At 39.2% G+C, this 26,793-nt stretch overlaps 1 protein-coding gene across 2 annotated transcripts in view; it reads left to right on the top strand.

Annotated features, from left to right (window-relative positions):
• Window positions 1–25,814, top strand: part of KIAA0319 (KIAA0319 ortholog) — a 56,691-nt gene extending 30,877 nt beyond the window's left edge. For both annotated transcript variants that reach the window (XM_038129385.1, XM_038129386.1), the window contains exons 5-21: window positions 661–759; window positions 1,431–1,528; window positions 1,908–1,995; window positions 2,548–2,640; window positions 3,262–3,394; window positions 5,082–5,310; window positions 7,664–7,787; window positions 9,147–9,279; window positions 10,211–10,359; window positions 12,247–12,398; window positions 13,472–13,610; window positions 14,816–14,975; window positions 16,038–16,180; window positions 17,158–17,280; window positions 18,250–18,340; window positions 19,872–19,963; window positions 20,810–25,814. In XM_038129385.1, coding sequence (XP_037985313.1) covers window positions 661–759; window positions 1,431–1,528; window positions 1,908–1,995; window positions 2,548–2,640; window positions 3,262–3,394; window positions 5,082–5,310; window positions 7,664–7,787; window positions 9,147–9,279; window positions 10,211–10,359; window positions 12,247–12,398; window positions 13,472–13,610; window positions 14,816–14,975; window positions 16,038–16,180; window positions 17,158–17,280; window positions 18,250–18,340; window positions 19,872–19,963; window positions 20,810–20,988 — 2,225 coding nt within the window. In that variant the 3' untranslated portion in view covers window positions 20,989–25,814. The remainder of the gene's footprint in view (window positions 1–660; window positions 760–1,430; window positions 1,529–1,907; window positions 1,996–2,547; window positions 2,641–3,261; window positions 3,395–5,081; window positions 5,311–7,663; window positions 7,788–9,146; window positions 9,280–10,210; window positions 10,360–12,246; window positions 12,399–13,471; window positions 13,611–14,815; window positions 14,976–16,037; window positions 16,181–17,157; window positions 17,281–18,249; window positions 18,341–19,871; window positions 19,964–20,809) is intronic.
• The last annotated feature ends 979 nt before the right edge of the window (window positions 25,815–26,793 follow it).

Raw genomic sequence — 26,793 nt, forward strand, 5'->3', positions numbered from 1 at the left:
CTAAGTTGTGCTTTGGTATATTTCTCCTGGGGGCTGTTTTTGTGTACTTTGGCATTTTTTGAAAGAGAAAAGTTTTCACAGACAAGGACTGGATAGCAAGTGGATTGAATAGGCAGTTCAGATAAGAAATAACCATTTGCCCTGCTATGCAAGTGGATTTTTTTAAAGGAACACAAGATGGACATTGGAACCTGCCTTGCAAGTGCCACATGAACATTGAAATAGTACTTCTTGGTAAAGGGAAGTGTGATATTAAAGTTCTACTATGATTTTTTGTCTTTTGTAACTATGTTTTTTTAATTCCTGTACTTGCAATTACTGAGAAAAATACATAACTCTTTATGCAGAGCATTGTTACCTCTGATATAAAGGAAGAATGAGAATGCTTTTCTCTGAAACAGTAGTAGGGAAAATGAAACATCATAGCTGGAGAAGAAAAAAAAAACACTTTTGTTTGGTAAAAGGTGAAGGAATCACTGTCATGATTAAATAGATCATTATTTTATAATGCATTAAGGATTTTTTTAATTATTGCTGCCTGTTCTCTCTAGAGTACTTGTCAAATTTTGCTTAATCCATTGCAAATAATATTTGACAATACTAAATTTATATCAGTTCCATCTGTTATAACATAGTGTACTCATCCTGTCTTATATGCAGTTAAAGAACTTACTGTGTCTGCTGGAGATAACATACAAGTGGTGTTACCCAAAAATGAAGTTGAACTGAATGCCTTTGCTGTCCCACCACCATCTACAGGTGAGTTGAATGCCTTGGTACACAAGGAGATGCATACACTACCAACTTGTAAATGCAGACAAGTTCTGAGTTATGTGAACATCCACCACTTGGGATAAAACAATTTTTCTTATTTCTAATACTGCCTCTTTTGCAGCTCTAACTGCAGAGAGGATTTCCTCTGTTGGATTTTAAAGAGGAAATTTTTTTAAGTGGCTTTTACTTTCAGAACCTGAACTTAATAGCCAGATGGTTCAATAGAAAGCCTGTAATGTCTACCAAAAGATGATGAAACCTAGTTTATAGCATCTTGCTGTAAAGCTCAGGAGAGATGGGAAAGTAGGTTTTGAATGCAACATTTGCCTTAAAACTGCCAGCTTCTGAATTTCAGGAGCAAGTATAAGATGTTTCATAAGTAGCTATGTAAAATATGTTGGCTTCACATGAAGCTAGTTTTTGTGAAGAAGTTGATTATTTGTGAAGTCCATTACATCCTTGCTGCTTTACCAAGTTGGAACACACTGGGAGTTTCCATGTGGTCATACTGCTTCATTTTACAGGCTTAAGCAGTAGCAGTCATGATTTCATGACTGTGGCGTTTTATCTGATGAGTGGTGAACTTGATTTCTTTGTTTTCTGTGCTTATCTTGAACACAAAACTGATTGTTCTTACACTGTGTTATTGCTCCTAGAAACAGCCTACACCTATGAGTGGAGCCTAATCAGTCACCCTGCTGACTACAGTGGGGAAATGGAGCGCAGGCACAGCCAGACTTTGAAGCTCTCTCATGTAAGTTAGCTGTAAGCTCAGGCTCATTGTGTTTGTGTGATCCTTTCACAGAATTGTAACCTGTGGGGAAGGGCACCTTGATTCAAGGAGTACAAATGGCTTCAAGCCATCCTGAGTCTCTTCACTTGTTTGTGTCACTAAATGTATGCCAGTATCTTAGAGTGCTCTAATAATTTTCTAAGATATAGTAAAAACTCCTCTGTGTTTGCTTCATATTCCCCACTTCCAGGCAGTGGCTAGTGGCCTTTTATATATTTGTTTATAAGTAGGTTTGAGGATTCAGACATCCATATTTACTCTTTTGTGATATGATTGTCAGATATAAGCATACTTTGGTATAATTCAACATGTAACCCTATTTGTTCTATATTTGTTTCAGTTATCAGTGGGACTTTATGCCTTCAAAGTGACAGTTTCTGGTGAAAATGCCTTTGGTGAAGGTTTTGTAAATGTCACGGTCAAACCAGGTAAATCAGTTGAGTGATATAATAAATTTCTTCTACACAAGTACAGCATACTTATCAAACAGTCTCTCAGTTACTGTTTGTCAAGGACATCTGGCAGTCCAGTCATGCTGATGTGTTTCATATCTTGGTGTCTACAAGGGGTTTTAAGAAAGTAGAGCTAAGGGTCCTGCTCACTGTGTTTAAGGGCTCTCTAGTCTTTCCCCCTCCTCAGGCAAAGCCTGAGATATCATCATGCCACCTTTCCTGGTGCTGTTCTCCAGCTAGGGACGGCAATCATGTGCTGATCCGGCTCTGTCTGCAGGTTACAGTGCACAGCTCTGATTTGAATTACACCACATAGGAGCACTGCAGTGGAACACTGCTGCGTCAGCACACTGCTTATCAGTAACCTCTTCTTTGCCTTGTCCAAAAAGGACAGCAGATGCTGCAAAGCTGTGTGTCCTAGATTTAATCACTGGGGACTATTGATCTGTAGACTTAACATTAGTTTTGCCTGGGCTTTCACTAATATTTTTTTCTTCCCTTTTTTTTTTTCCACCATCTTTCTCACAGCAGTCAGAATTAACCAGCCACCTGTCGCTGTTGTTTCACCCAAAGTGCAAGAAGTTTCCTTGCCTACAACTTCTACCTTCATTGATGGCAGTCGTATGTACTGGACCATCCTGTGCTTATATCCTATATTTTTAATATACGGTTACAACATTATTGTTTGTCAGTTTCAAGTGAAATTTCTTATTCTCACTCTTCCCAGAAGTTCCCTGAATAATTATTTATTTTGGTAATATATGTCCAGTTATAAATTATTTTAATAAATTAAAAAATTATAAAACACAACATTGCATGTGGAGATTGAGATGCAGTGTGTCAGAGACTGCTGCATCCAGACAGCAGCTACTCTTAAAGCTTCTTCCTGTCCTGCCCAGAGAGTCTCTGTGCAGTACAGCTGGAGCCATAGTAGAGAGCTGTCAGATAGGGTGTGATGAGGTGTTGTAACTATATTCATAATTACTGAGTGCAGACAAGTCAGAGTGTGTAGAGTTTGAGACTGATTTTTTGGTTTTATTTTTAATTCATGTGTGTGAAGAATTGTTTAGATAAATCGTACCAAAGGTAGCTTGGTATGACTCTATGGTTAATGAAGCTTGTTCAATTATATTCGTAGAGACAATTGTAGAAAACCAGTTAGGGATGAACATATGAATGACTTAAATATTCATTCCAGCAATTGCTACAAGAAACTGATGGGTTTTTCTTTAATGAATGTAGAAAGCATAGATGATGTGAAGATAGTGAGTTACCACTGGGAGGAAATTAAAGGTCCCCTGCGAGAGCAGAAGGCATCTGCTGACACACCTGTCTTGCATTTGTCTAACCTTGTTCCTGGAAACTACACCTTCAGGTACCTGCATGTTTGTTTTCTTGGGGGCTTATCTGTGATACCAGCTAAATTTTCATTTTTTTCTGTGCTCATATGTATCTCCTCAAACAAAAGAATTTAATTTTTCTTCTGCATACTGTTATTCTTCATTTTACACCATGGAGAAACATACGGAGTGATTTTATCAAAAAATGCTTGCAGTGATCCTTTATAACTCAACATTACAGAAAGGAAGGTATCATAAATTAATTATGTCCCCACTTCCAGCAATAACAATTGTGGCAGACTAATTTTTTTCTTCCTAGTCTAGAACTTGGCTGAATGAAACTATGAGTCAGGCTGTGAAAGTCATCCTCTGAAGGATGGTGGCAGACAGAATAATATTGGCAGACTGGTCCTCACAAGACATTGTTATGTGCTTATTTTACCAAGAATCATTCTGTTCTTTATAAAAGCATTTACCTTGCTACTGGTACCTCCATTTGTGCATTGTTGAAGCTGGGGGCTGCCCAGATAGTGGAAGCAATGTTTGTGGTTCAAGGTGCTTTAGTAAAAATCAGTCTTTTTTCTGAACTGTTTAACTTAAAGCCCAGTGTATACAGAGGCATGCTTCCCACTGACCCAGCTTGGGTTCTTTGGCTGTCATTGGGTTGCCTATCAGTCAATATATTATCCATCATCAGCAGATTGTTGAAGTCAGCATATATATACATTAACTGTGGTGCTTCACATAAGTTCCACCAAAAGTTTTACAGCTTCTACTTCTTAATTCTGTGGTTTTTTATTGGAATTGTTCCATATTGGACAGTAGCAGAAATGAGTGGTAATTTTTTTCCATGTTAAAAAGGGCAGAGTCTGGCTTGCAAGCAATGCTTCCAAGTGTGTTCCAAACCCTAGGGAATTAAGAAGTCAGTTGTTGCATCTCTGCACCTTTGAGGGAGGCTCACTTACCTGAACAAAAAAGTCCAGTGCCCTTGATACACATGGATGTGCACCCATTGCAAAATGTATGTGTTCCCTAATGTCTGAGGTAATGAGCACTAGTTTTGTTTCTGCTCAGGATCCTTTCCATGTGGTCAGCTGTATGCAATTTTCATAACAGAGGTGGATTACAGGTTAGTTGGTCACCTCTGAAGTGCCTGCAGTAATCTCATTTTAAGATTATTTTGTGCTTCTGAGAGGCAGTAATGTCAGAGGTTTTTCAAAACCCTGTACATTTTTAGTTTTGTAACTTGACATTGATATTAAGCTCCATTAAAATTAGTAATGGTGTGCCACAAAGAAATAAGAAGTGAGGGTCTGCTGCTGCTGCATAAACAGAGCTTCTGAACATCCAGAGTAGTTTTTGATGTTTCTTGGTACTGTTTCACTATAGGTGATGAATAACATCCCTGCTTTTTACTGAGTATATTTCTAAAAGAGTTTGTAGTGAATGGTGAAGTTGCCATTGACAGCAGGTAAAGAGATTCAGAATATCTAGGCTTTTTTTTTGTTAAAGGTTGAAAGTTTTCTTTGTAAAGTTTTCTGAATTTCTCTCCTGCCTTAGTTGAGGGATATGCGTGTCTGAAGCAGAAGTTTATATCATATAATCAGTGGCTTTTGTTTAGGTGGTGTTTGAAAAAGTGCCAGAAAAAGATTAAAAGATTAATATTTCAATTGAGAAGTTGGCAGAAGTTCATCTTAGCAGATACTGTTTTTCCTGTTGTAGACTCACAGTGATTGATTCAGATGGAGCAGCCAACTCCACCATTGCATCTCTGACTGTCAACAAGCCAGTGGATTACCCACCTATTGCTAATGCAGGACCGAATCAGGCAGTCACTTTGCCCCAGAACTTCATTACACTGAATGGAAACCAGAGCAGTGATGACCATGAAATTGTCAGCTATGAGTGGTCGCTTAGTCCCAAAAGCAAAGGCAAGGTTGTAGCAATGCAGGTATGTGTATTTCTCCTTTCATAGGATTGAAAAGCTCTTTTATTTTTGCCTCTAACATGAGCAAACACATACCTAAGTAACTGCTCAGAGCACTGAAATACCTAGAGTTATGTTATTATTTTTTTGTTTTTCTCTCACATGTATTCAGCTCTTATTTTAGATACTACTTTTAATTCCTTTTCATATTTTTTTTAATTATTTGGGGCCAAACAAACTTGCTTGTTCCCTGGTGATTTGGAAAGACTTCAAGATCACATTGTTTGTCATTGAACCCTAGAAGCTGTTTCACAGACTTCCATCTTTTGAGGCTCTGGGCAGGCTGAAAGCTGGTTATAGGAGAATGTGGGGATATTCAGAGTTTTCTTGAAACACTTTCTCCTGGAGAGAGTGGAATTCAAATAGAAACTTCATTTTCTGAGTGAAAGATGACAAGACATTTTGGCGGTGTTTATGCAGCCATGCTCTGCAGTGGATTTCTAAAACATGGGTTTCCAGTGAGGGCTTACTGAGTTTAGTCTTCTCTTTTCATGACTGTTTATGTTGTTGTTGTTGTTGTTTCAGGTTTTTTTTTAATCTAAGAAGTTAATAAATATTTTCATTGGACTTTCATTTGTTAAGTTGGAGATTCTTACAGCTCTGTAGGTGGTTGAGATAATTAATGTAATGAATCCAGCTGAAACTCAGGAGCCAGTTTTATAAGACTTGATTTCTGCCATGTTGGCAAATGCTTTAGACATACAGAACTGAAAAGAGATCACTGTAGATCTATTTAGGAAAGAAGTAATATTATTAATGCAAGATTGCAGTGTAGAGGAAATTAAAAATTATGGAAGGACTTACAGCATGATGACTTTTTCTGATCATTCACCAAGACAAAAACTTTCCAAAAGCAACCAAGCAAACTGAACTTGTAGGTTTTGAGAGCTGTTCAATCTTAAAGCAACCTTTCTGAAGAAGGGGAATAACTGCTCAAGATATCCAATGGATTCACTGAGTATTTAATGTAACATGCAAGTGCATGTTACAGTTTCTTTTCAACAGACTAGCAATCTTTTTCATGTGCCTGAAGATGAGGATCATAGAATCATAGAATGGTTTGGGTTGGAAGGGACATTGAAGATCACCTTGTTCCATTGCCTTGCCATGGGCAGGGATGTCACTAACTAGACCAGATTGTTCGGGGCCCCATCCAGTTTGGCCTTAAACAGTTCCAGTGATGGAGTATCCACAGCAAGTCGGGGTAACCTGTGCCTTCTTCACCACCTTCTGAGTAAATAATTTCTTCTAATACCTAATCTAAGCCTGCCCTCTTTCATTTTGAAACTATTCCCTCTTGTCTTATCACTATCTGCCCATATAAAAAGTCCCTCTCTCTCCTTTTATAAGCCCCCTTTAGGTACTGGAAGACTGCAATGAGATCTCTCCAGAGCCTTCTTTTCTCCAGGCTGAATAACCCCAACTTTCTCAGCATTTTTCAGAGAGGTGCTCCAGCCCTCTGACCCATCTTCATGGCCCTTCTTTCGACCACGCCAGAGGATGCTGGTCTGTGGTGTATTATACGATATCCACTGTTAGAGTGCAATGTAAGGAAACAAGTACTTCTGCTGGTTAGTTAATCATTTATCAAGTCTCTGTTCTTATTGTCGTCTTTATCCAAAAGAAAAAAAGAAAGCCAAACCTATTTGCCAAACCTATTTGCATTATGATTAGGATTTGGTATTCCTCATATGAGAGATGCCACAAATGTTCATTTTATTAGCAAAAGGACCTATAGCAGGCCCCAATAATTTTATGACTTCTGTAGGTATCAGCAAATGCTGCTGGAAGAGTAAACTCAGAACAGAGTTGTCTTGTTTAATATGTTGGGTTCTTCCATAACCCTATTTGTCTGGGTTCAAGTCAAGCTTGGTTTTGCATTTAACAGTTTTTATAAGTACTAAAGGATGTCATTATGTTTGTTTTTAAAATATCCCTAAGGAGATGGAATAAGCTGTAGGAATTTTCATCAATGTTTAATTTCCTATTTGAGAATGGTAGTGTTCCATTGTGTTTCACAATTATTGATGTGGAGATGTGCTGTATGCAGTATGCACCAACAGAAGAATGTAGGATTTATTGCCTATAGATATTTCTCTGGGTTGGTAGGAAGAGTTGGAATAGTGAACACATAACCTCTGTCTGTGCACCAAATTTTAAGCCTTCTCTTTATCTGCAAGGTGCATGAACTCCTTGCTCAAACACTGTATTTATGACTTTAAGCATTTCTTTTCCTTACATTTGCTCTGTAAGACCTTTCATTACCCACAACCATTTCTGTTTTATCTCGTGCTCTGTCCTTGCCGATGCTGCGCAGGGAGTGCGGACGCCGTACCTGCAGCTGTCTGCAATGCAGGAAGGAGATTATACATTCCAGCTGACTGTGACAGACTCTGCGCGGCAGCGCTCCACAGCCGAGGTGACGCTGATCGTGCAGCCTGGTAAGTCAGTGCAGGCACGGCTGGCTCCCTCAGGGCTGGCCCAGCTTGGTGCCTTGGTTCCATTCTCTCCCCACATTTTACCACTGATATGGCAGACCCAGTGCCTGGTACCCCTGGATCAAGCACTTGTCCACCTCCATTTTCTGTCAAAGCAGGCATTTAATGTAGAATCAAAACAAAATCCCGGTGGTGATCCTGAGGTCTCACACCAGCCTGGTTATGTAAGTCAACAGAGTTTGAATCTGCTTCTAAAACCCAAATTGTAGCTCTTGATTTTAATGTCCTACAGAGTCTGTTTTGAAAGCTGCTCAGAGTGCTTTGCTCAATTTTCTTACTGTTTTGCAATTCTCCTGCAAGAGTCCTTGTGTGATTTGAATTCACTTAAACAAATTGCATTGTGTTTCCCAGGAAGAAGTGTCGACCAAGGACTTTTCAAAAGCTGCATCTTCCACATGTTTATTTAGGTTTGGAAGCCAAATGATGAATAAGCTGAAATGATCTGGGCCTCGTGTGATTTTTTTAATGCCTTTCTTTTTTCACAGTATGTTTGCCTTTTACATCTGCAGTAGCCTTTTCTGCCCCCTGTGCAGGTCTCACATTCCACCATGGGGAAATGTCTTGTCTTCCTGTTGCTGCTTAGTATACATACTTTGTAGATTGTAGATTATCCCTTCTGGGGCAACTTTACAGCAGTCATTCACTGCAGAAACAAGAACATAAATTGGAAGTGTGGTGTATGGTGGTGCCTTTTAGAACCCGTTATACTGTGGAGTTAGAAAGATGCTATTGCTGAAGTCAGACTCAAGGGTAAATGAATACGCAGGAAAATTGTAGCGTTGCCAGTTTTACCATGTCACAAAAGCAGAGGCTGAAAACAGGGTAACAGGTTATGTTTCTTCACTAAATTCTCAAAGGCTCTCAATTGGCATTAACTTAGTGGCCTTGAGCAGCAGACAGAATGGGTTAGTATCTTCTCTGAGGGCAAAGAATCATATTTGTTTGGGAGGTTTTGAAAGGGTGGACTGATAGAAGCAGGAGAATACCCCATCACTCATGTTTTATGACATTTCATATGATGCATTGAGCATGCAGCAAGATTTTTGAGAGTGTGACTGCCTTCAGATAGGACTATGAAAAAGTGAAGTACTTGCTGTGGGATTTGGGATCCCACTTGCTGTGGGATTTGGCTTGCTGCACAGTGAACCTCCCACCTGCTGACTTGTGCATGTCATACTTGTGGTTTGTACCTTTTGAGCCAATATATAAAATTTTTATTAAAATACCCTAGGTAAAATCTGATTGGCAAGCCTTTCCAGTGACTACCTTGAAAATGTCATACACTAAATACTAATTTTGCAGAAAATAACAGTCCTCCAGTAGCAGTGGCTGGCCCTGACAAGGAGTTGACCTTCCCAGTAGAAAGTACTACACTGGATGGAAGCAAAAGCCAGGATGACCAAGGCATTGTCTTCTATCACTGGGAAAATATCAGGTATCAAAAGATTTTACTAATCCTCAGTAAAATAGAGAACAGTGAAAATGATTGAGTCTAGAGCCTTTTATCCAATGATGTTGAATGATGAATCATGAATTATGTTGGGAAATTGTTTTCAGGACAATCCCACTTGGGTAAGTAATAGTGTAAGAAATAGCAATTTTAAGTTGAACTTGAAAAGCTCAGACTGTCTCTGCGTATGTTTTGTCATGTTTCATTTTGAGGCTTACTCTTATAAAATTAAGAGAAAATGACAGGAACTTCTGTGTCTCCTGTTAAAAAGCAAGTAGCAGGCTTGGGTTGCATCCTGTAATATACAAAGTTTTTTCCATTTATGCTCAGAACTAGGGTTTCTCAGTCACTTGTTTATTGAACAGTAAAGTGTCTGTCACTTTGTCCTGAACTTCCAGTAATGGGTGACTAAATCACTCTTGAATGATAATTGAAAATATTTTACAAAAGCTTATGACTGTATGTTTATGTGCAAACCTAACTGATCCTTAGTAAGAGGGCAAGGTTTAGTTTGTGCAGCTGTTGTACCTGGTAGAGGAAGAGGTCTGCTGGCAGCCAGTACAGGTTGTGAGTTGTGAGTGGCTCTTAGAGCAGTATAATTTGCATGGAATAGCCATTAGTTATAGTTCTGTTTTCATGCTCTCATGAGATAGAACCATGGTGAGGCTGAACTTCTGGGGAGTGTTTTCTACTCTTCTGATTGGCGGGGATGTGTTCTTGGGTGCTTTGAATGTTTTGAAAAAAAGCATTAATGAATTCTCTAAACTAAACTCATGTCTCAAATAGTTCTTTAGCCATCAGTGCTTACAGCAGTAGTAGAACTATAACACTTAGAATTAAAAGGCCTGAGCAATGCTGCTGAACTCACAGTTTGGCTGGCTGGGCACAATTATTTTTGTGAGATGTTTTCTTTCAGTGGGCCAAGCTCTGTGCAGATGGAAAACACTGACAAGGCAATAGCAACTGTGACTGGTCTCCAGGTTGGTACCTACCACTTCAGGCTGACTGTGAAAGACCAGCAGGGCTTGAGCAGTGCATCTGTGCTTTCCATTACTGTGAAGGAAGGTAAGCCTGGCTGCTGCCTCTTAGGGTATGGTTGGCAACTGGACACTTCATTCAGTGGAATGTGAAGGAAATCAGAACAGAAAGGTTTAGCATATTTGTTGTTATATTTCAAATGTGTTTAAGAAAACTGCTCTTTTGTAGTGAAGTAGTATTGTGAATACTGGCAGAATTAATCTCCTTTGATGCAAGCTGTTACAATGTTCACTATATGCAAAATTAGTTGTAATAAACATGCTACAAAGTAATATTTTTAGACAATTGTATGTCTACATCATTAAGAAGATATGTTTTTATTTTATCTTTGAAATTAAACTTTGAGCAGGAAAGCAGTTTTACTGTGGATTTAAAAGTAACATCCAAGAAGTGACATCTCAGTGAACCAAGTTCCCCTTAAAAATTTAATATTAAAAGACCTGGGTTGTTTGTTTTGTTTTGTTTTAGGTTTTGGTTTTTTTTTTTTGGTGGTGTGTTCTTGTGGGTTTGTTTTTGTTGGGGTTGCTTGGGTTTTTTTTTTTTTAATTATGCGGAGAAACAGTTGCTGTAGTGTGGGGTATTTTACATCTTGTGGGTTTTTTTCCCAAAGTGTATGCTGTAGAAGAAGCTTTAGGTCAATCACAGTATCATAGAGTGGTTTGGGTTTGGAGGGACCTTGAAAGTCATCTTGTTCCAAACCTCCTGCCATAGGCTGGGACACCTTCCACTAGACCAGGTAGCTGAAAGCCCCATCCAGTCTGGCCTTGGACACTTCCAGGGATGTGTTGACTTCAGCAAGCCCAGGATGCAGTTGGCTTTCTGGACTGCAAGTGCATATTGCTGAGTCATGTTGAGCTTCTTGTCAGTCAACACCCCAAGTCCATCTCTTCAAGGCTTAGAAGCATTATGCTGACTACTCCCAATCCAGTCTCTGCCCAACTTATACTTGGGATTGGCATTTCTGTGACCCATGTGCATCTTGGAGAAGAAGCTGGACTTTGTTTTGCTCATGTACATCATTGCTTGAACTATTTCAGAGTTTCAGTTAGTGTTCAATTAGAAGTATGTGGCTCTGCCCAAATGTGTCCATGATGTTGTTTGTGCTGTGAAGTGTAGCCACATTAAATTCTGTCTACAGGTGCGGGTTTGATATTAAAATTACGCAGTTTTCCAATAACCAAGTTTAGTCAACTGATTTTACTTGGAAGAGGTGCAACTCTGTACTGTTAACAGACAACACCCTTGAGATCTGCCCAGGATTGAATATTTATGTCCCACTATTTGTGTACAGTGTGGTATTTCACTCAGGCCCACAGCTTCCTTGAGCCCTGGCTTACTAGTTATGTTATGAAAAAAATCAGTGATGTCTAGTTTCTGAAAAGAGAACATGTTCATCTTTCTTTGGCTTTTTTTCACCATATGCCTAATGCATGCCTTAGTTTCACTGCTAGTGGTGAGCAAAAAACATTTGGGAATTACACTTACTCTTAGGTTTCCTTATTGCATTTTGCCTAAATACAGGCATTTTGAAGAAACAAGATCGTGCACAAGCTTCTATTGGGTAATAAGTGATTTTCCAGATGAAAAGGTCCCAGCATGGTGATCTCATGCTGTGCTGTATTTCTAAGTAGGCAGAAAATCTTTTTGCTTGACTGAGAAGATCTGATGCTTAAGTTATTGTGAGATTATCGGTAGAATATTCCACAATGCTTTTTGAAAAAGATCTTTCTCCTCAACTGCAGTATGCTCAGGGCCAGATTTTGTATGCCCACTCATCCTTTCCCTGTAGCTCTGATATGAAATTCTGTTGTTATTGTCTGTAATTGTCAGGTAAAGAGTTGCAGTGTGGGTGTATTGGCAATGGCATGTCACATGTTTTGAAAGCAAATCCTTCTCCACTATTTTTATGGCTAGAAAACAACAGTCCACCCCGGGCACATGCTGGTGGGAAGCACGTTCTAGTGCTTCCAAACAACTCTGTTACCTTGGATGGCTCAGGGTCTGCAGATGACCAGGGGATTGTGTCATATTTGTGGATTCGGGATGGTCAAAGCCCAGCAGCTGGGGTAAGTTTCTTGAAGGTTGTAATGTAATTTGGCTTTTGTTATGCATGTAACTGCAGCAGGGAGAGCAGGTATGATCCATAAGATGCTGTTAGGTGTGGTGCCTGTTACTGGTTTGTCTCTCCTGCTCTCTGTAATGCTGTGGTTCAAGAGGCTGGTGATATTTTCAGTACAGCTAGAGAATAAAGTAACTAAGGACTGCAGCAATGCAGAGTAATTGGTGATGGTATGAAGCTAATGTGTTTGAGAGAAAAATGAAATCTGAAATCCGAGTATTTCAAGGGAGGAAGGGTCTGAGAGAGCAAGTACCAATAAAGATTAAGGAATCCTGCCTGGTAGCATATGAGATAAAGTTTAAGGTAAAAATGGTGTTTGGCATTACATGTGTAGGCACTTTCCCTGGCAGGCGATTAGCCTGGGGCATTAGGGCAGGGGATTCTTCTCTCTGAGTGGGCCAGACAGCAGAAATACCTGAGGATAAACTTCAGTTATGTGTCAGCTAATAAAAGTGGGATAATTTTTTTCCTTATGCAAAAAGTGTTGTGGACAGCTCTTTGGTCTCAGTAAGATCAGCAAGATCAGTAAATCAGCAAGTACTGGGAGAGAAGAAAAAGCAAAGTCATAAAAAAAAAAAAAACCTTCTAGAATCAATTCACTTGACGCTGTAAGAATTGAAGAGGTTTAGCTTTAATATAGCTGGCAGAGTTGATCGTTGAAAATGCATGAACTCCAAGGAGAAGAAATTAGGAGTTAAGGAAGCAGAACTAAGGATACAGGAATAAAATTGAGAAATAATAATGTAACTCTCTTGAATTTTCAAGAATATGAGTTCTTCAGATTGTCAGCTGTTCTCTCTTTGGGTATTTTTAATGAAAATATCCATAGTGTGCAGACATCCTCATTAACTGTAGCTTCCAAATTTCATTACTCTGCTATTAAACTGTGGGTAGGTCACATTTGTCCCAAAAGTCAAAGCAAGAACACACAGCATCATACCAGATAGCTGACTTGATAATGAAACCTGCAAATGAAATCTTTGTCTGAGGGTGTAACTATTCTGGACCTTGTTTTTGCAGGATGTGATCCATGGCTCAGACCACGAGGCAGTACTGCAGCTAACTAACCTTGTGGAAGGAACCTATATTTTCCACTTGAAAGTGACAGATGCTAAGGGAGACTCAGATGTTGATTCAGCAACTGTTGAAGTGCGGCCTGGTATGACAATTAAAAGGTCATCGACATGTTGTGAATACCGCATCTTTGTTCTCCTCTTCACTTATTTATTCAGATGTTGATGAGAATCTCTCAAGTTAAAACACAGAGCAAACAGGTGTCTCTCTTTCTGCCTTCTTACTGTCCTCTGACTGGGCCCAAGTGTGTTAAAAGGTGACATAAGGATTCTTAACTACTACAGTTGCCACAGTTAGGACCGTAAATAAATAAAAATTACACTTACTAGTTAATATTTTCATTAGGCTTTTGTTGCTTCTCATTAATTGTAGGTTTTTTTGTTTCTTTTTCTGGTTGTTAATTAGTTTGGCCAATAGAAAGAGATGGGAGCTGACCACTAAGTAGAAATGCTGCTGTTTGATGGTTGAAAGTGTGGCTTTGTTTGTTTTTCTCCTTTTATCCTGAAAGACCACAAAATTCCTCAAAGAATTTCAGGGGGTTGTAAATGCAGGTGAAGTCACTAAATGATGGAAGTTGAAGTCTCAGGAAAAGAGTCTGAAATCTTGGGTCTGTCAGAGATACCTTGTTTATCTGGCTTCTGGGCAATGATTTTATTTTTGTTCCTCAGTTTACTGTTGAATGTAGTCATAAGTCATAGTAATTGGATTATAATTCTCATGGTATATCTCTGAAGTTTGTTTTGTTTGCAAGGCACTCCAGAAGTTCAAGCACCATATAACAGAAACCTCAGTTTGCAAGGGTAGGCAGGGTAAATATACTTGATATTGCTCAAATTTACCATCCTCATTTAGACTTGTTCACTGTCTTGCATGCTGCAATAAGAGTCCATCTTTAGCTCCCTTTTGCTGAGTTGTCAGCAGTAGATTACTAGCGGGGAACTTGGTTATTGGACTCATCTAGTGCTTACCTCTGACTTTAAGATGGTAGCATTTAGGAAAGCAGAAGTTGCTCTTCTGCACGGAAATGTGTAAATGCTGAAAGTGCACCCTGAAGTACTTTATTTCTATTGATATAGAAATAAAGGGTTACTATCTTAGGACCCACCAGGTTTGTTTCATAATGTGACAAAATAAGCTGAGTACTTCTCTAAGAACACAAAAGAGTTTGCTTATCAGTGATAAGGGTCTTATGCAGAAAGCTATAGTGTTAATAAATACTTTCAAATACTGCATGTTGGTACTGAAATACTTGCCAGGCTCTGAAGGAATAGCATGTTCTTCTTCTGTCAGATCCCAAAAGGAGTGGTCTGGTGGAGCTGATCCTGCAGGTTGGAGTGGGACAGCTAAGTGAGCAGCAGAAGGACACTCTGGTGAGACAGTTGGCTGTACTGCTGAATGTTTTGGATTCAGATATCAAAGTTCAGAAGATACAAGCCTACTCAGATATAAGGTACGAAGATGTCCTGTTGTGCCAGAAAGACTTGTGATTTACTTTGTCTCTCTCACTGCTCATAATTAGTTGCAAAATAATCTTTCCTAAGATGACAAAAAGTGCTATACTTCTGAACAGAATATACTTTAAAAGGTGAATTTCTTCTGTGGTAGAAAATTGATGAAGTAAACTCTGTAGAGGCTCAGAACTGACGTGTTTTGTTTTTATAAAATTGCTTTTCTTAACAAATTTTTTCTTTTTCCTTTAAAGAAAGTGCATGCATATATATTTCTGTGTCTTTGTTCCAAACACTACTGCTGTTTTTTCTAAATGTTGGATGGAGTGAGATAAACAGACTTTCTCACAGTGAAGCATGTATTATATTTCAAAATAAGGTTCCAGATCTGTTTAATCAAACCTATTTTAATTTCCCCTTTTTCTTTTCTACATCTTCTCCATGGTTTTGATATTCTTAATATTTTATAAACATTTTCCTAGGTAACTGGTGATGAAAATCCATTTTTTGCACAGAAAACTCCACAGTGGATTCTCTTAAATGTGGTATTTTACCGTGAAGAAGAAATACTCTCGCCACTTGGTGTAGAATGCTAGAAATGGCTGTGTATACCCTGAGAAACTTCTCAGCATGATTTGTAGAACCTGTTTACATGAGTTAGCTTTAAATAACTTCTTGTCAACCACTTTGTAATTTAAAATCCATTTTGATGTTTGTTTAGCTTGTTCTGAGTGTTTTGTGACAGACTCTATATGACAGTGGAGAATGCAAATATATACGTACTTAAAGCAAAAGTCAGGAAGCCCAAGGAGGGAATTATATTTGCTGTTATCCTCCTCTGTCTTCTGTGAAACTGAGAATCCCAAGAACTGCTGGTGTTCCCAGCTCAGAATAAAGATCAGTTGAGGGCTCCACAGAGTTCCCTAATCTTTATCAGTGTTGATGTTGGCTTTCCAGAACAAAAAAGACTAAATGCTACATGCCTTTATACTTTATTGCTGAATGCCTGACAAAAGTGGTCTGTGACAGCAGTCCTGACCTTAGCTGTTCTTCTTCAACTGCAGCACCGCAGTTGTGTTCTACGTGCAGAATGGGCATCCTTCCATGGTGATCAAGGCATCAGATGTCTCACGGACTCTGCATGTGCAGCTTTTGAAACAGAAGGCTGACTTCCTGCTTTTTAAAGTCCTGCGAGTTGACACGGCTGGTATGTTTTGGACTTTGCTTGCCTATCTCAGAACTTTGCAGACTTTTGGCTAACACAACACCTGGAAACACTGCATGAAGTCTTTCTGTCTGCCATCTGGTGTCTGGGCTTAGTGGTGTAGCTTTAAAAAAGATGATGTTGAGGACAATACTTAAAATGCTTCATGATTTGTGGTAGGTAGACTGGTGTCAGTCACTCTTAAAAGACGTCATCTGTATCAGCGGGCAAAAGCACATCTTAATCTGGTCTGCATCAGGAAGGCCTGTGGAATGAGGATAAAGATACCTTTAAGGTATATTTAGAGATAATGAGGATATGAGGTTAAAGATACCTTTGCTTAGAAGATGTGCAAAAGTTAATATAGCCATGAAGTAGATATGTTTCATGTCTTTGCTTCCTTCAGGGCTTTTAGTGTTCAGTAAATAGGCTTGTAATCTAGCTTGTTCTTATCTGCCTGTATCAGGCAAAATGGGTGATAGCTGTGTTTACCACGTAGTCTTCTAATCCTTGCAATGTACACAGGCCACTGGGGTTTCCTGTAATGAACTCTTTCTTTTGCCCAAAATGATGCTTGAACTTCTGAGCTTGTTTTAAGCTTCACTAGTAATGTCAACTCTTTATGATCCTTAGGTATTACAGACATAACTTCTCCATAATTTAAAATCAGGACACAACAAGTAAGCAAGCTCTGGTGATAAAATAGTCACTGATTGTGTAGTAATTTCTGTCTTTATTTACTGGTTGAAAAGGTTGTTGTTCTATTATAAATATACTCTGATTACATTTTTTCTCCACACAGCCAGCAGTCTGCTAGACTGTAGATCTATTTGACACATAACCCCAAAGGAAAGGGAGTTTCAAAACATATCACAGTGTTAGGAGCCAGATGCTTTGCCACCAATCTAGTCTGACATTAGCAGGATGTATGACAAGTTGTCCATTTACACAACGGACCCTGTGTTCGGTTCTGTTCTTAGCCTGTCTTTTGAAATGCTCTGGACATGGGCACTGTGACCCCATAACAAAGCGCTGCATTTGCTACCAGCTGTGGATGGAAAACTTGATTCATCGTTATCTAAATGATGGAGAGAGTAATTGTGGTGAGTTTGGGTGTTGTGGGATGTCTTTCAAGAGTAACTTATTGTCATGTGAGACTGTAGATTATTTGTTCTCAGAATGGGGAATACTTGAGAGGTAGATGCTATGGGGAGACTAAAACAGTCTGTGTTTTCCAGCTCAACAATACCTTTCTATAGGAGGATATTTGAATAATTTCTTGAAATGATATCTTGACAGTAGTAGCCTAAATTTTGAAGATAATCACTATTTGATGAAAGAATGTGAAAACTTGGTAATGGGAGGGAGATTTTGCAACAATTTGGGGCCAGTTGGAGGGTTTGTTGAATAACATGGGCATTGCAAAGCTTTTGAGTAGGACTGTTGCAAAGCTGGAAAAGAGGCAGCAATTTCAATTTCTCTGAGTGGGTGGTTGATGCTTCTGTGCCAGAATATGATCTGATCTAAGCAAAGAAGACATCAGTCTTCAAGACTGACCAATACTGACCTTTAGAACCTGATAACACTGACAGCTGTGAGTATACACGTTGGAGTTCAAATGATTGCACATCTCCCTGCATCCTTTCCTGTTTACCTGGATTTATAAATATAAATGTGCAGCTAGAAGGATCTATGTCTAATCAGCTCCTCTTCTAAAGCACTAATAGAGTGCCAAACCCAGAGCACCTCTTTTTATTTCATTTAGGGAATTATAACTGAGGTGATAACCATAACCCTTTGCAGGACTGTCAGTTCCCACATAGACTTCAGATATCTTGGGATGGTAAAAGGTATTTGAGAGCATATAATACCTAAAAGTATATCTAATGTGCACTTCTAGTCTTAAAGCTTAAAGATTTTTAGGAATTCATCTAAGAATATGTTGTTGCTGAGTTTTCCTACATTCCTGTTGCCACTCCCCATTCCTCAGGACTGGTTATTTTAATGGAGTTGTATTTGAAGTTATTCTATTCATATGGCCTTAAAAAGCACTGTTGTGTTTCTTTTTTCAGAGTGGAGTATACTCTATGTGACTGTATGTGTTTTTATTTTGATTGTGGTCATGGTAGGGCTTGCCTGGTTCTGCATCTGCTGCTGTAAAAGGTACATGATTTGTGTTTCTTTTTGATGGGGTATACACAAAAATTGCACACAACTGCCACATTTTAGTCCAGTCCATAGCACTGAACCACTGAGCTCATTTTGGACACATGAGGAGCTTCCTGTAGCTGTTTCTGTAGACACACACTTCTTTTGAAAAAAAAAGGAGTATCCATTTGCGTGTCTGTGCTCTTCTGCATTATGAAAACCAAAAATTTAATGTTGCAGCATCCTTCATATTAAGTGATAATTGATGCTAAAATGCTGAGAGTATACTGCAGATCTTCAGTCTCCTACTGAGTCCTGCAGGTACTGCATGCTAAAAAACCAAAAGGCACACCCTGAAGGTCACTGATGTAGGAGTGTTCTAGGCCATGGAAAGGATCTGCTTGCAGTCTGTTTTATGCTTTGGACAAGAAGGGTGGGTGCCCAGGCTACATGTGGCTTACAGACAAGGAGTACTCTAGTGATCTCAGTCATGCAGACTTCTTGCTTCCTCTTTCCTTAAACAAGAGCATTCATACTACTGAATGCTGTTTCCCTCCCTGCCTCCCTTCCAGTCTTTCCTAGTGAGCTGATGAGAAATTCTCTTTCAAGTGACAAGCCCCTGCAAGTTCTGTCACTAGAGCAAGTGTTTTTGTTGCAGCTCAAATGGCTCAGCAAATAGATAGCTTGTTCAGATGTTAGCAAAAATAAAATGCCATCAAAATCTTTCTGGGTTTTCATCTTTTTCTAGGGTGTCTTTGCAGTATGTAAACGATGTGTAGGAGTTGATACCAATTTTATTTTTATGGTTGAAGGAACAGTGCTGTTAATAGAAAATTTTAAATAGTACAGTGTGTCCCATTCCACTCCCACAGTGTGGGGTGGAGCCCCACAGCCTTGTGCATATTGGGTGATTGTTTGAGGGATTTTTTTTGTAAGTTCAGCTGCTTCTGTCCTTTGTCCTCATATGGCTTGTGCCTGAGAGTGAGGGCTGGTTGATACAGATCCATGTGAAAAAGAGGAGGAAATTACATGGGACAGAATGTCAAGAGATTGCCTTTGCCTTGTGGAAACTACATGAAAAAGACAGTGTAGACTCAAGATTTGGCTGGAGATTTGGAGTTTTTAAAAACTTTGAGTTTCCAGATGAATTCTACAGAACGCTATGGAGGGGAGGCCAAGGCTGGCTGTTGCTGTAATGCTGGCTGAGCAGCAAGGTAGCTTCTCCACTGTGAACTGTGGAGGCACATGAATATTCATCTACTATGTTTGTAGTTACTATGCTGAAATTGAATAAACTGTGGCTTAGGAGAGCAAATCAATCTGCCTTGCTTTCTTCATCTTTTTATATCAGTGAAAATGAGCTATACTGTCTTGTCCATATTGTACAACTGCCTTATTCAGGTATAAACTAGCAATATTTTTAAGTGGAGGTGAGAAAGTACAATGATATTCTGGATATTGGGGCATGTATATGAAAAGGAAGGTGGGGGGAATATTTATGTGTGTACATGAGAATTAAATGTCTTTTTGGTAACTATTTTTTTAGCAGGAAGAGGACAAAGATAAGAAAGAAAACAAAATATACCATCCTAGATAACATAGACGAACAGGAGAGAATGGAGCTACGGCCCAAATATGGTACGTGCTGTATGGCAGCCTGGGAGCTCACCCATCAAGCATGCAGCCAATGTGTGTGAATTGATACCTGTAGGCAGGAGGAGCCCAGAAGCAGGCCTACAAGTTTAAGAATGGCTGAGACAGACAATGAAGTGGTTGGGGGAGAATCGTTAATTTCTTTAATAAAGCCTTGGATTCAGCCTCTGCTCTGAGCTTCAGATTTTATCTTAATTTAGAATATTCATTTGCCCCACAGATTTTCTCCATGTAAGCCTTCGTCCTTTGCCCATGCTTTAATTTGGAGCTGGTTCTGTGGCTGCACAGCAGTTCCCTCCTGACCCATCAGTGCCCTGTTAGACATCAGTAGATTTCAGCTGCTGTTTACATGTCTTTTAATTTACCCAACTTTCAGTTTTTAGCAAGGGAAATGTTGGAATCCAAGAAAACAAAATCATTCTGAGAAATTGCTGTCCTAGAAAGACAGAGATCATGTTTCCGTAGAAATCATGACCTTTCATTGCCACTCATGTTAATAAGGTCATTGAGTGGACAGACTGATTCCAGATTCAAGATATTAAAAATACACTGGGTATGTAAGATAATCTAGTTGTTTAACTACATTTAAATTTAAATACATATATTCACATTTCAGAGTTGTAAACTGATGGGCCTGCAATGAAGTCATAAGAGTATCTGAAATGGTATAGGATACTTCTAAAGTCAGTTTTTGTATTGGTGTATGCTGTTACATTACACTTCAGAGAATGTTTTCACTTACCTTTCCTATCACAGCAGGGTAGAAGATGGTAATATGCTACTAAAAATCCAAGCCTTTCTAATGAGTTTGTTTTGCTTTTTTATTGTCAGGTATAAAACACAGAAGTACAGAACACAACTCCAGTCTGATGGTCTCTGAATCAGAGTTTGACAGTGATCAGGACACTATCTTCAGCAGAGAAAAGATTGAAAGAGAGAATGCTAGAACACTTATAAATGGGTCCGTCAGAAATGGAGTTTCCTTCAACTACAGCTCCAAAGACAGATAACTGAATGAGGGTAAAAGCACAGAACACACTGGTGCGACACATCTGAAACATGTTGGCCCACTTCTGTTTTTCCAGAACCAAAATCTTCCTAAAATGTCAACTAATTGCAGATTAAAGGGTAAATTTTTAGCACAGGTAGGGGAAGGCAGAAGGAGGGAGAAAGGATTAGATGGTCAGCTAACTCCTCTTGTCACCATTATAGGAACAAGAAAAAGCACATCTTATTTCTTGCATGTTCTGTGCTGAATGTTTGAACTTCAGAAGGCCTTTTTTTCTATATCACTGCTACAAAACTAGCCAGGGCTGTTCTGCTACAAACTATGGTAACTAAGAGTGGCATACAGATTTATATGTGCTCCTAATGCTCTCTTTGAGAAGTGGTGTGATTTACAACAGCAAAAGCCAATATAGATGAAGTTCCTTACAATTGTAGAGAGCAATATGTGGCCACAGGCTCCATCTTAATTTTTAGTTTAGGATGGAAACAGAAAGGGCATTTTTAGTGCATTGTCTTTATCCATCTGTACTTTGGGACTTCCTTTTCTAGGGTAGTGTTCATTGGGTGAAAACATTCTTGTTTTCAGAGAAAGTTAAAAACTGGACCAGTTGCACTGGATCAGCTATAATGTAACATGTGTGTCCTGTAGGATGCAACATTCCCTGTATTAACATAAGATGTGTGGTGTCTGCAGGGAAATCCAGCCTTAGGTTGCTTCCATAATGATCAAATTGCTTTGGCTCTGCCATGTCCATCCAGGAAACTATATCAGGAAGGACTTGGTACGATGCACCTTGAGAAGCATTTTGAGCATCCCAAACAACCTTTTTAGATCACTTTGATGAGCTCTGGACCTTTTAAGACTGAATGCTCAGCTGAGGTGAGTTTTCATCTGTCAGTATCAAGTGCTCAGTTAAAGGATGTGCTGGGCACTTGTGCAGTGAAATGTTTGTGGCAAATACCCTGTGTGGAGCAGGAGGTTCTTTGTACTTTCATTGTCGTGGTAATCTGTATTGAGCAATGTTTTAGCTTGAACATAAGATTGATTGACTTTTTCCTCTCTGGCTATTGAGTGACTGGGTGTATTGGCCTAAAGAGATCCTTTTCGGTCTTTGGCAAGGATAGGTGTATTGCAGTTCTGACATTCTTGTTCACAGCCTAGGTAATTTCTTCACAGTCTGCTTGTTAGGCTTTAAAATCACGTCCCCAAATACTGCTTTTGAAATCTCTAACTGAAGACCGGACTTTTATTCACAGGCCTCATTTGTGGGAGCATCTGTATCAGTGGTACTGTTTAGCCATGACATCAGCTTTTCCTGGGGATACTCTACTGATGTACTGAAGTCTAGGGCTGAGATGGTTTTGAAGAGGTTTTTGGTGGTTTTTTTAATGTTTTGGGGGTTTGTTTTGTTGTTTTGATTTTTTTTAATCCAGTCTAGAGAACCTGTTATCAGAGGAAGGAGCAGTATAGAGATCAAGGGGAGCAGTTTACAAGGGTCAGGGAGGGTACATAGCCCATTTCCATCATGAGGAATAAGGGAGTTGAAGATTTTGGGGCTTTCTCCATCCTTTCTTTGAAGTCTGATGCAATAGAGTAGCTGGGTTGAACACTATGGGTTCTGTGCTTCTCTTGTTAATGGACTTGGGCAACAGTCAGAACTGTTTAGACTGGAAGAAATCAGTGGTCAAAAGTTGCAACAACATAGCATGCTCATAATTTGTTTCATAGTTTTGATTATCAAGTGCAGTCAGCAACAGTCCCTAAGGCTACAAATTCAGCAATGAGGAGTATTTACCCTGTGTCCAGCCCTGCATTTTTCTGGAGATCTTTGTGTGGCTGCAGGAGTCATTGTGGTGGGAGGCTGTGAAGAGCTAAAAAGGGCTAATACAGGTGTTGTCTATGTTTTTCCCATAAGCAGTGCAGTATGAATGGTATGGTTTACTTTATTCAGAAAGCAAGTTTAAACTTCGTGTACAGGGAGTTTAGGCTATTTCTTGAAACAAATCTACTTTATCACACTCTCCCTCTTCTTGAGAGTGTGAATGTTTATGTATATATATATATATTTTTTTTTTTTTTTAAATATCTTGGTCAACAAAAGCAAGGTCAGCTTTCGATGTCTTTCAGTTCCTGCTCCAGATGTGTTAACATAATAAAAGCAGTGTTCACTTTAAAACATTCCTGAAAAAACTTAAAGCCCACTCAAAACAGTAATTTATTTCTTTACTTTGAAATCCAAATGTTGGGCTTAATCCATTATGAACAGCTAGGCAGAATGTTCTAGCAGGAATTATTCTCTTGAAAACATGCATTTTTAAACAAGGAAATAAGTTGCCTAAATAATTTCAAGTTCGTACGTGCTGTGCTGCCATTGATGCTTCTGCTAAATACTGTCTCCAGTGTGCCTTTATCTATAAGCTTACCTTCTAGGACATGTCAGTGCAGTCTGCAGCATCTGTCAGTTTTGTGAAATTAGTGACTTATGTCTTTTGGGTTTATTTTATGTTTTTAAAGCCAGTGCTGAAACCTAGGATGTTCTTTGAAGGTATTTAAATATCTTTTTTTAAGAAAACAAACAAACATACAAACCCCACCAAAATGAAGAATTGTTTCTCTAGTAAAACAACTCCAGGAATCATAAACCTGCATTCCTTAATGCTGCAGAATTTCCAGGACTATTCCCCTGCCCACAGACACACACTGGTGGGCACAGATCCTTGGATCTCTGGTAAGTTCATGGGCCATGAGAACATATGCCTGATTTGGCTAAGTGTTTCTCACTCTAACAAATAAGAAATATTAGACCAATTTCTCATTGTATAGGCCCTAACAAGTGGAAGTTGCTTGGTAAATTTAGTTCTCTGATGATACTTTAACTTCTTTGTTGTTAACAGTATTTTAGCTGTGTTTTCAAAGTTGAATATAGTTTAAATTTTTCAGCTGCTTCTGATTGTAGTTTGATTATTCCACCTGCTTGGAAGAAGTTATTCCTCTTACCATAAGAGCAGGCTTGCTTTTAATATGTAGCACTTGCACAGAAGCTGAAAGTGATAATTTCTGGCTCTGTGAATTTGTGGTATCACGTTTGTGTCACTTGGGCAAGCATGTTTGTGTCAGGAATTTAGGAGGGACTATAGCAAGCCTTGTATCTTGATTCAGTATAATTGATACTTCTAGTACTACTGCTTTCTTGCAGAATGTCAGTTCATACCTTGAATGAGGGGTCAGAAAACTTGCTGTAATGGTGCAAACACAATGGCAAAATTTGGATTCTAACCCTTTGGTTCAAGTTATTATAGATTCCCAGGACATCCCAGTATTTCTCCACCCCTCCGTTCCTGCAGGGGCCGGCCTGGTTCCATCCCCTTCACCCCCATCTCTGTCCAGGGTTCCCAGCCTACCTCAGCCTAGGCTGCATGGCTTCCCCTCGCCACCCAACCTGTGGCTGCGCAGGGGAGGTCCAAACTCTGCACTGACAGGAACAAAAGAGAAAGTCTTCTAGGAGTTCTCTGCTTTTAACCCCCGGTGTTCTCTGAGGCATATCCATGTCTTCAGTGGTTACATCATGTGTCAGTATTCAAATCTGACCACTGATTGGTTTGGCAATAACTTCCCAAAAACTCACTTCCCTGTCAAGCTAAGACAGTATTAAACAGGTTCAGCATCCAATTGTAGTATTCATTGCAGTACATACACAGCATGAAACTGCCATGGCTGCGAACAGGTATTTGTCTTGTGGATTTTATTTTCCTAACTAGAATCATACTGCAGTATGGAAGAAAGTTTACCATGGCAAATCTGTTGAGATCCCCATCCAAATTCTCTGTCCTGTGGTTCAACCTGTCGTATTAAGTAGAAAAAGCAAAGCAAAATGCAGTATGTCTAATTACAGACAATTGTTTATTTACATAGGCGAAAAAAGGTTATTCCTGTTTTGTGTGTAAGGGTAGATTATCAATTCTATCCTTTTAGTAAACAGTCTTACTCTCCCTCTGTCAGATGCATCAGATAAAAGTACTGTTGAAGCATCTGGTTTTTGCTGTCAGCTGTTTGCTTATATGATGTCAGTTTTCCTTTACTTTGTCTCCTTTGGGCAATCAGAAGTTCATAGACATGCAAGGAACTTAACAGTGAGACAGTGAGTGCAGGCATGTGTTCTCTGTGCTGGCACAGACTTCCCTCAGATACTCTAATGTTCTTGAAATAATTGCGTTCCTAGGGAAATGTTCTATTCCTGCTTTTATTCCTGTTCTGTTCCTGCTCACCTCAAGTGAAACTAATTTTGCCCCCAGTCAGGTGGAGCTTCAGGGTGGTAGTAAGAAAAGAACAGTAAATGTACTCTTCTGACATTTAGGTGAGATTTGAGAGAGGAAAATATTCCTCCAGGAGAAGGGAAACAGGATACAGGTGAATTAGTTTCTTAATGTCAGTTATTGCTTATCAGGGATCCCTAACTTGAATACTAATCCTATACTTCTGCAGTAAAGAAAAACCCATTTCATATACCTTTTATATCCTTAACTCCCCAAGGCAAAGGAGGGAAATATAAAATTTAGAAATAAAATTTTAAGAAGGAGGCAACAAAGGCAAATGATTTTTGTACAGGCTATGAATCAGGTGCAGATGAGCTGCACATCTGTATTTTGTCTCTGTATGAAAGCACTTCTCCCTGTGGGTGGATGGGTGAGCTATTACAGAATTTATATTAGGAATTGTTTCTAGAAAATGTTATTTATTGCAAATGCTATTGTATTGTAACTGGAGCCATTTCTGAGCTGAAATTACTACATTTATGTAACTATTAATAAAGTTTTGTCTTTCCTTTTAGAAACTTGTCAGGTACTCTTTTAAGCATGGTATTCCGTATTGGATCAGATAGGCCAGGTTAATAGACATATGTTGTCTTCCTATAGCTTGTCCATACTCAAACATAAAAGCAGTGCAGTAGCTGATTCCTTCCCTCCCTACTGGCAGAAGCATCTTTTACTAGAGAGGTGACATAATTCAGTAGATCAGAGAGCAGGAAAAAAAATAATTTACTGCACTTCACAATAAATTTTCATGTGGTGCTTGTCCTTACTTGGTTTAATTGGCTGTGTGTAAGTAATCACTAGCTGTCATGCCAAGTGTGGTGGTTTCACAGGTGTAGGGGCTTACTCTGTAGCAGATTCCATACTTGAGTCAGCTGCTTAGCAGTAATCAGAGATACAGGTGTGCAGGATAACCCAAAATATGCTGTTAGAGAGGGGTAAGTTATGCTACTTGTTTCTGAACTAGAAAAGAAAAATCCTTCCATCATTGTGTATTAAGTTTGTGCCAAATAATGATAATTAATGGTGCTATGAGATACAAGTGTCTTTCTGTAAGGAAAAAAAATCACACACCATGAAAGCCACTTTTTTTAAGGGTGTTTGGATACACAGTGCCACGGTCTGGGTGGCACAAGACATTGCCACTGGACTGCAAGGCTGCAAGGGAATCCTGGCAGCTGAATGAGGTGATGAGATGTATGTATTCTTTGTTGAAGGATGGAATCTGCCCCTTTGTTATTGCACTGAACATTTGGTTATAGCAGTAACCTTCCCCCATCCCTGTAAGTGGTGCAACAGAAGCTATTTGGCATGATTCCAAAACAAGTTCAGCCAGTTGTGCTAAGCAGCTTTGGCACTCACTGATGAAGTGACTAAACCACCAGTTTCTCATGGTTCTTCTTGGAAGGACCTAAACAGGAAGTTTTGACCTAGAAATCCTTTAAACAAGTGCTAAAATGTAACTTAGAGCTTCTGAACAACATACTTAATTTTTC

The sequence above is a fragment of the Motacilla alba genome, chromosome 2 (genome assembly GCF_015832195.1).
Source record: "Motacilla alba alba isolate MOTALB_02 chromosome 2, Motacilla_alba_V1.0_pri, whole genome shotgun sequence".
Taxonomy (NCBI): Eukaryota; Metazoa; Chordata; class Aves; order Passeriformes; family Motacillidae; genus Motacilla; species Motacilla alba.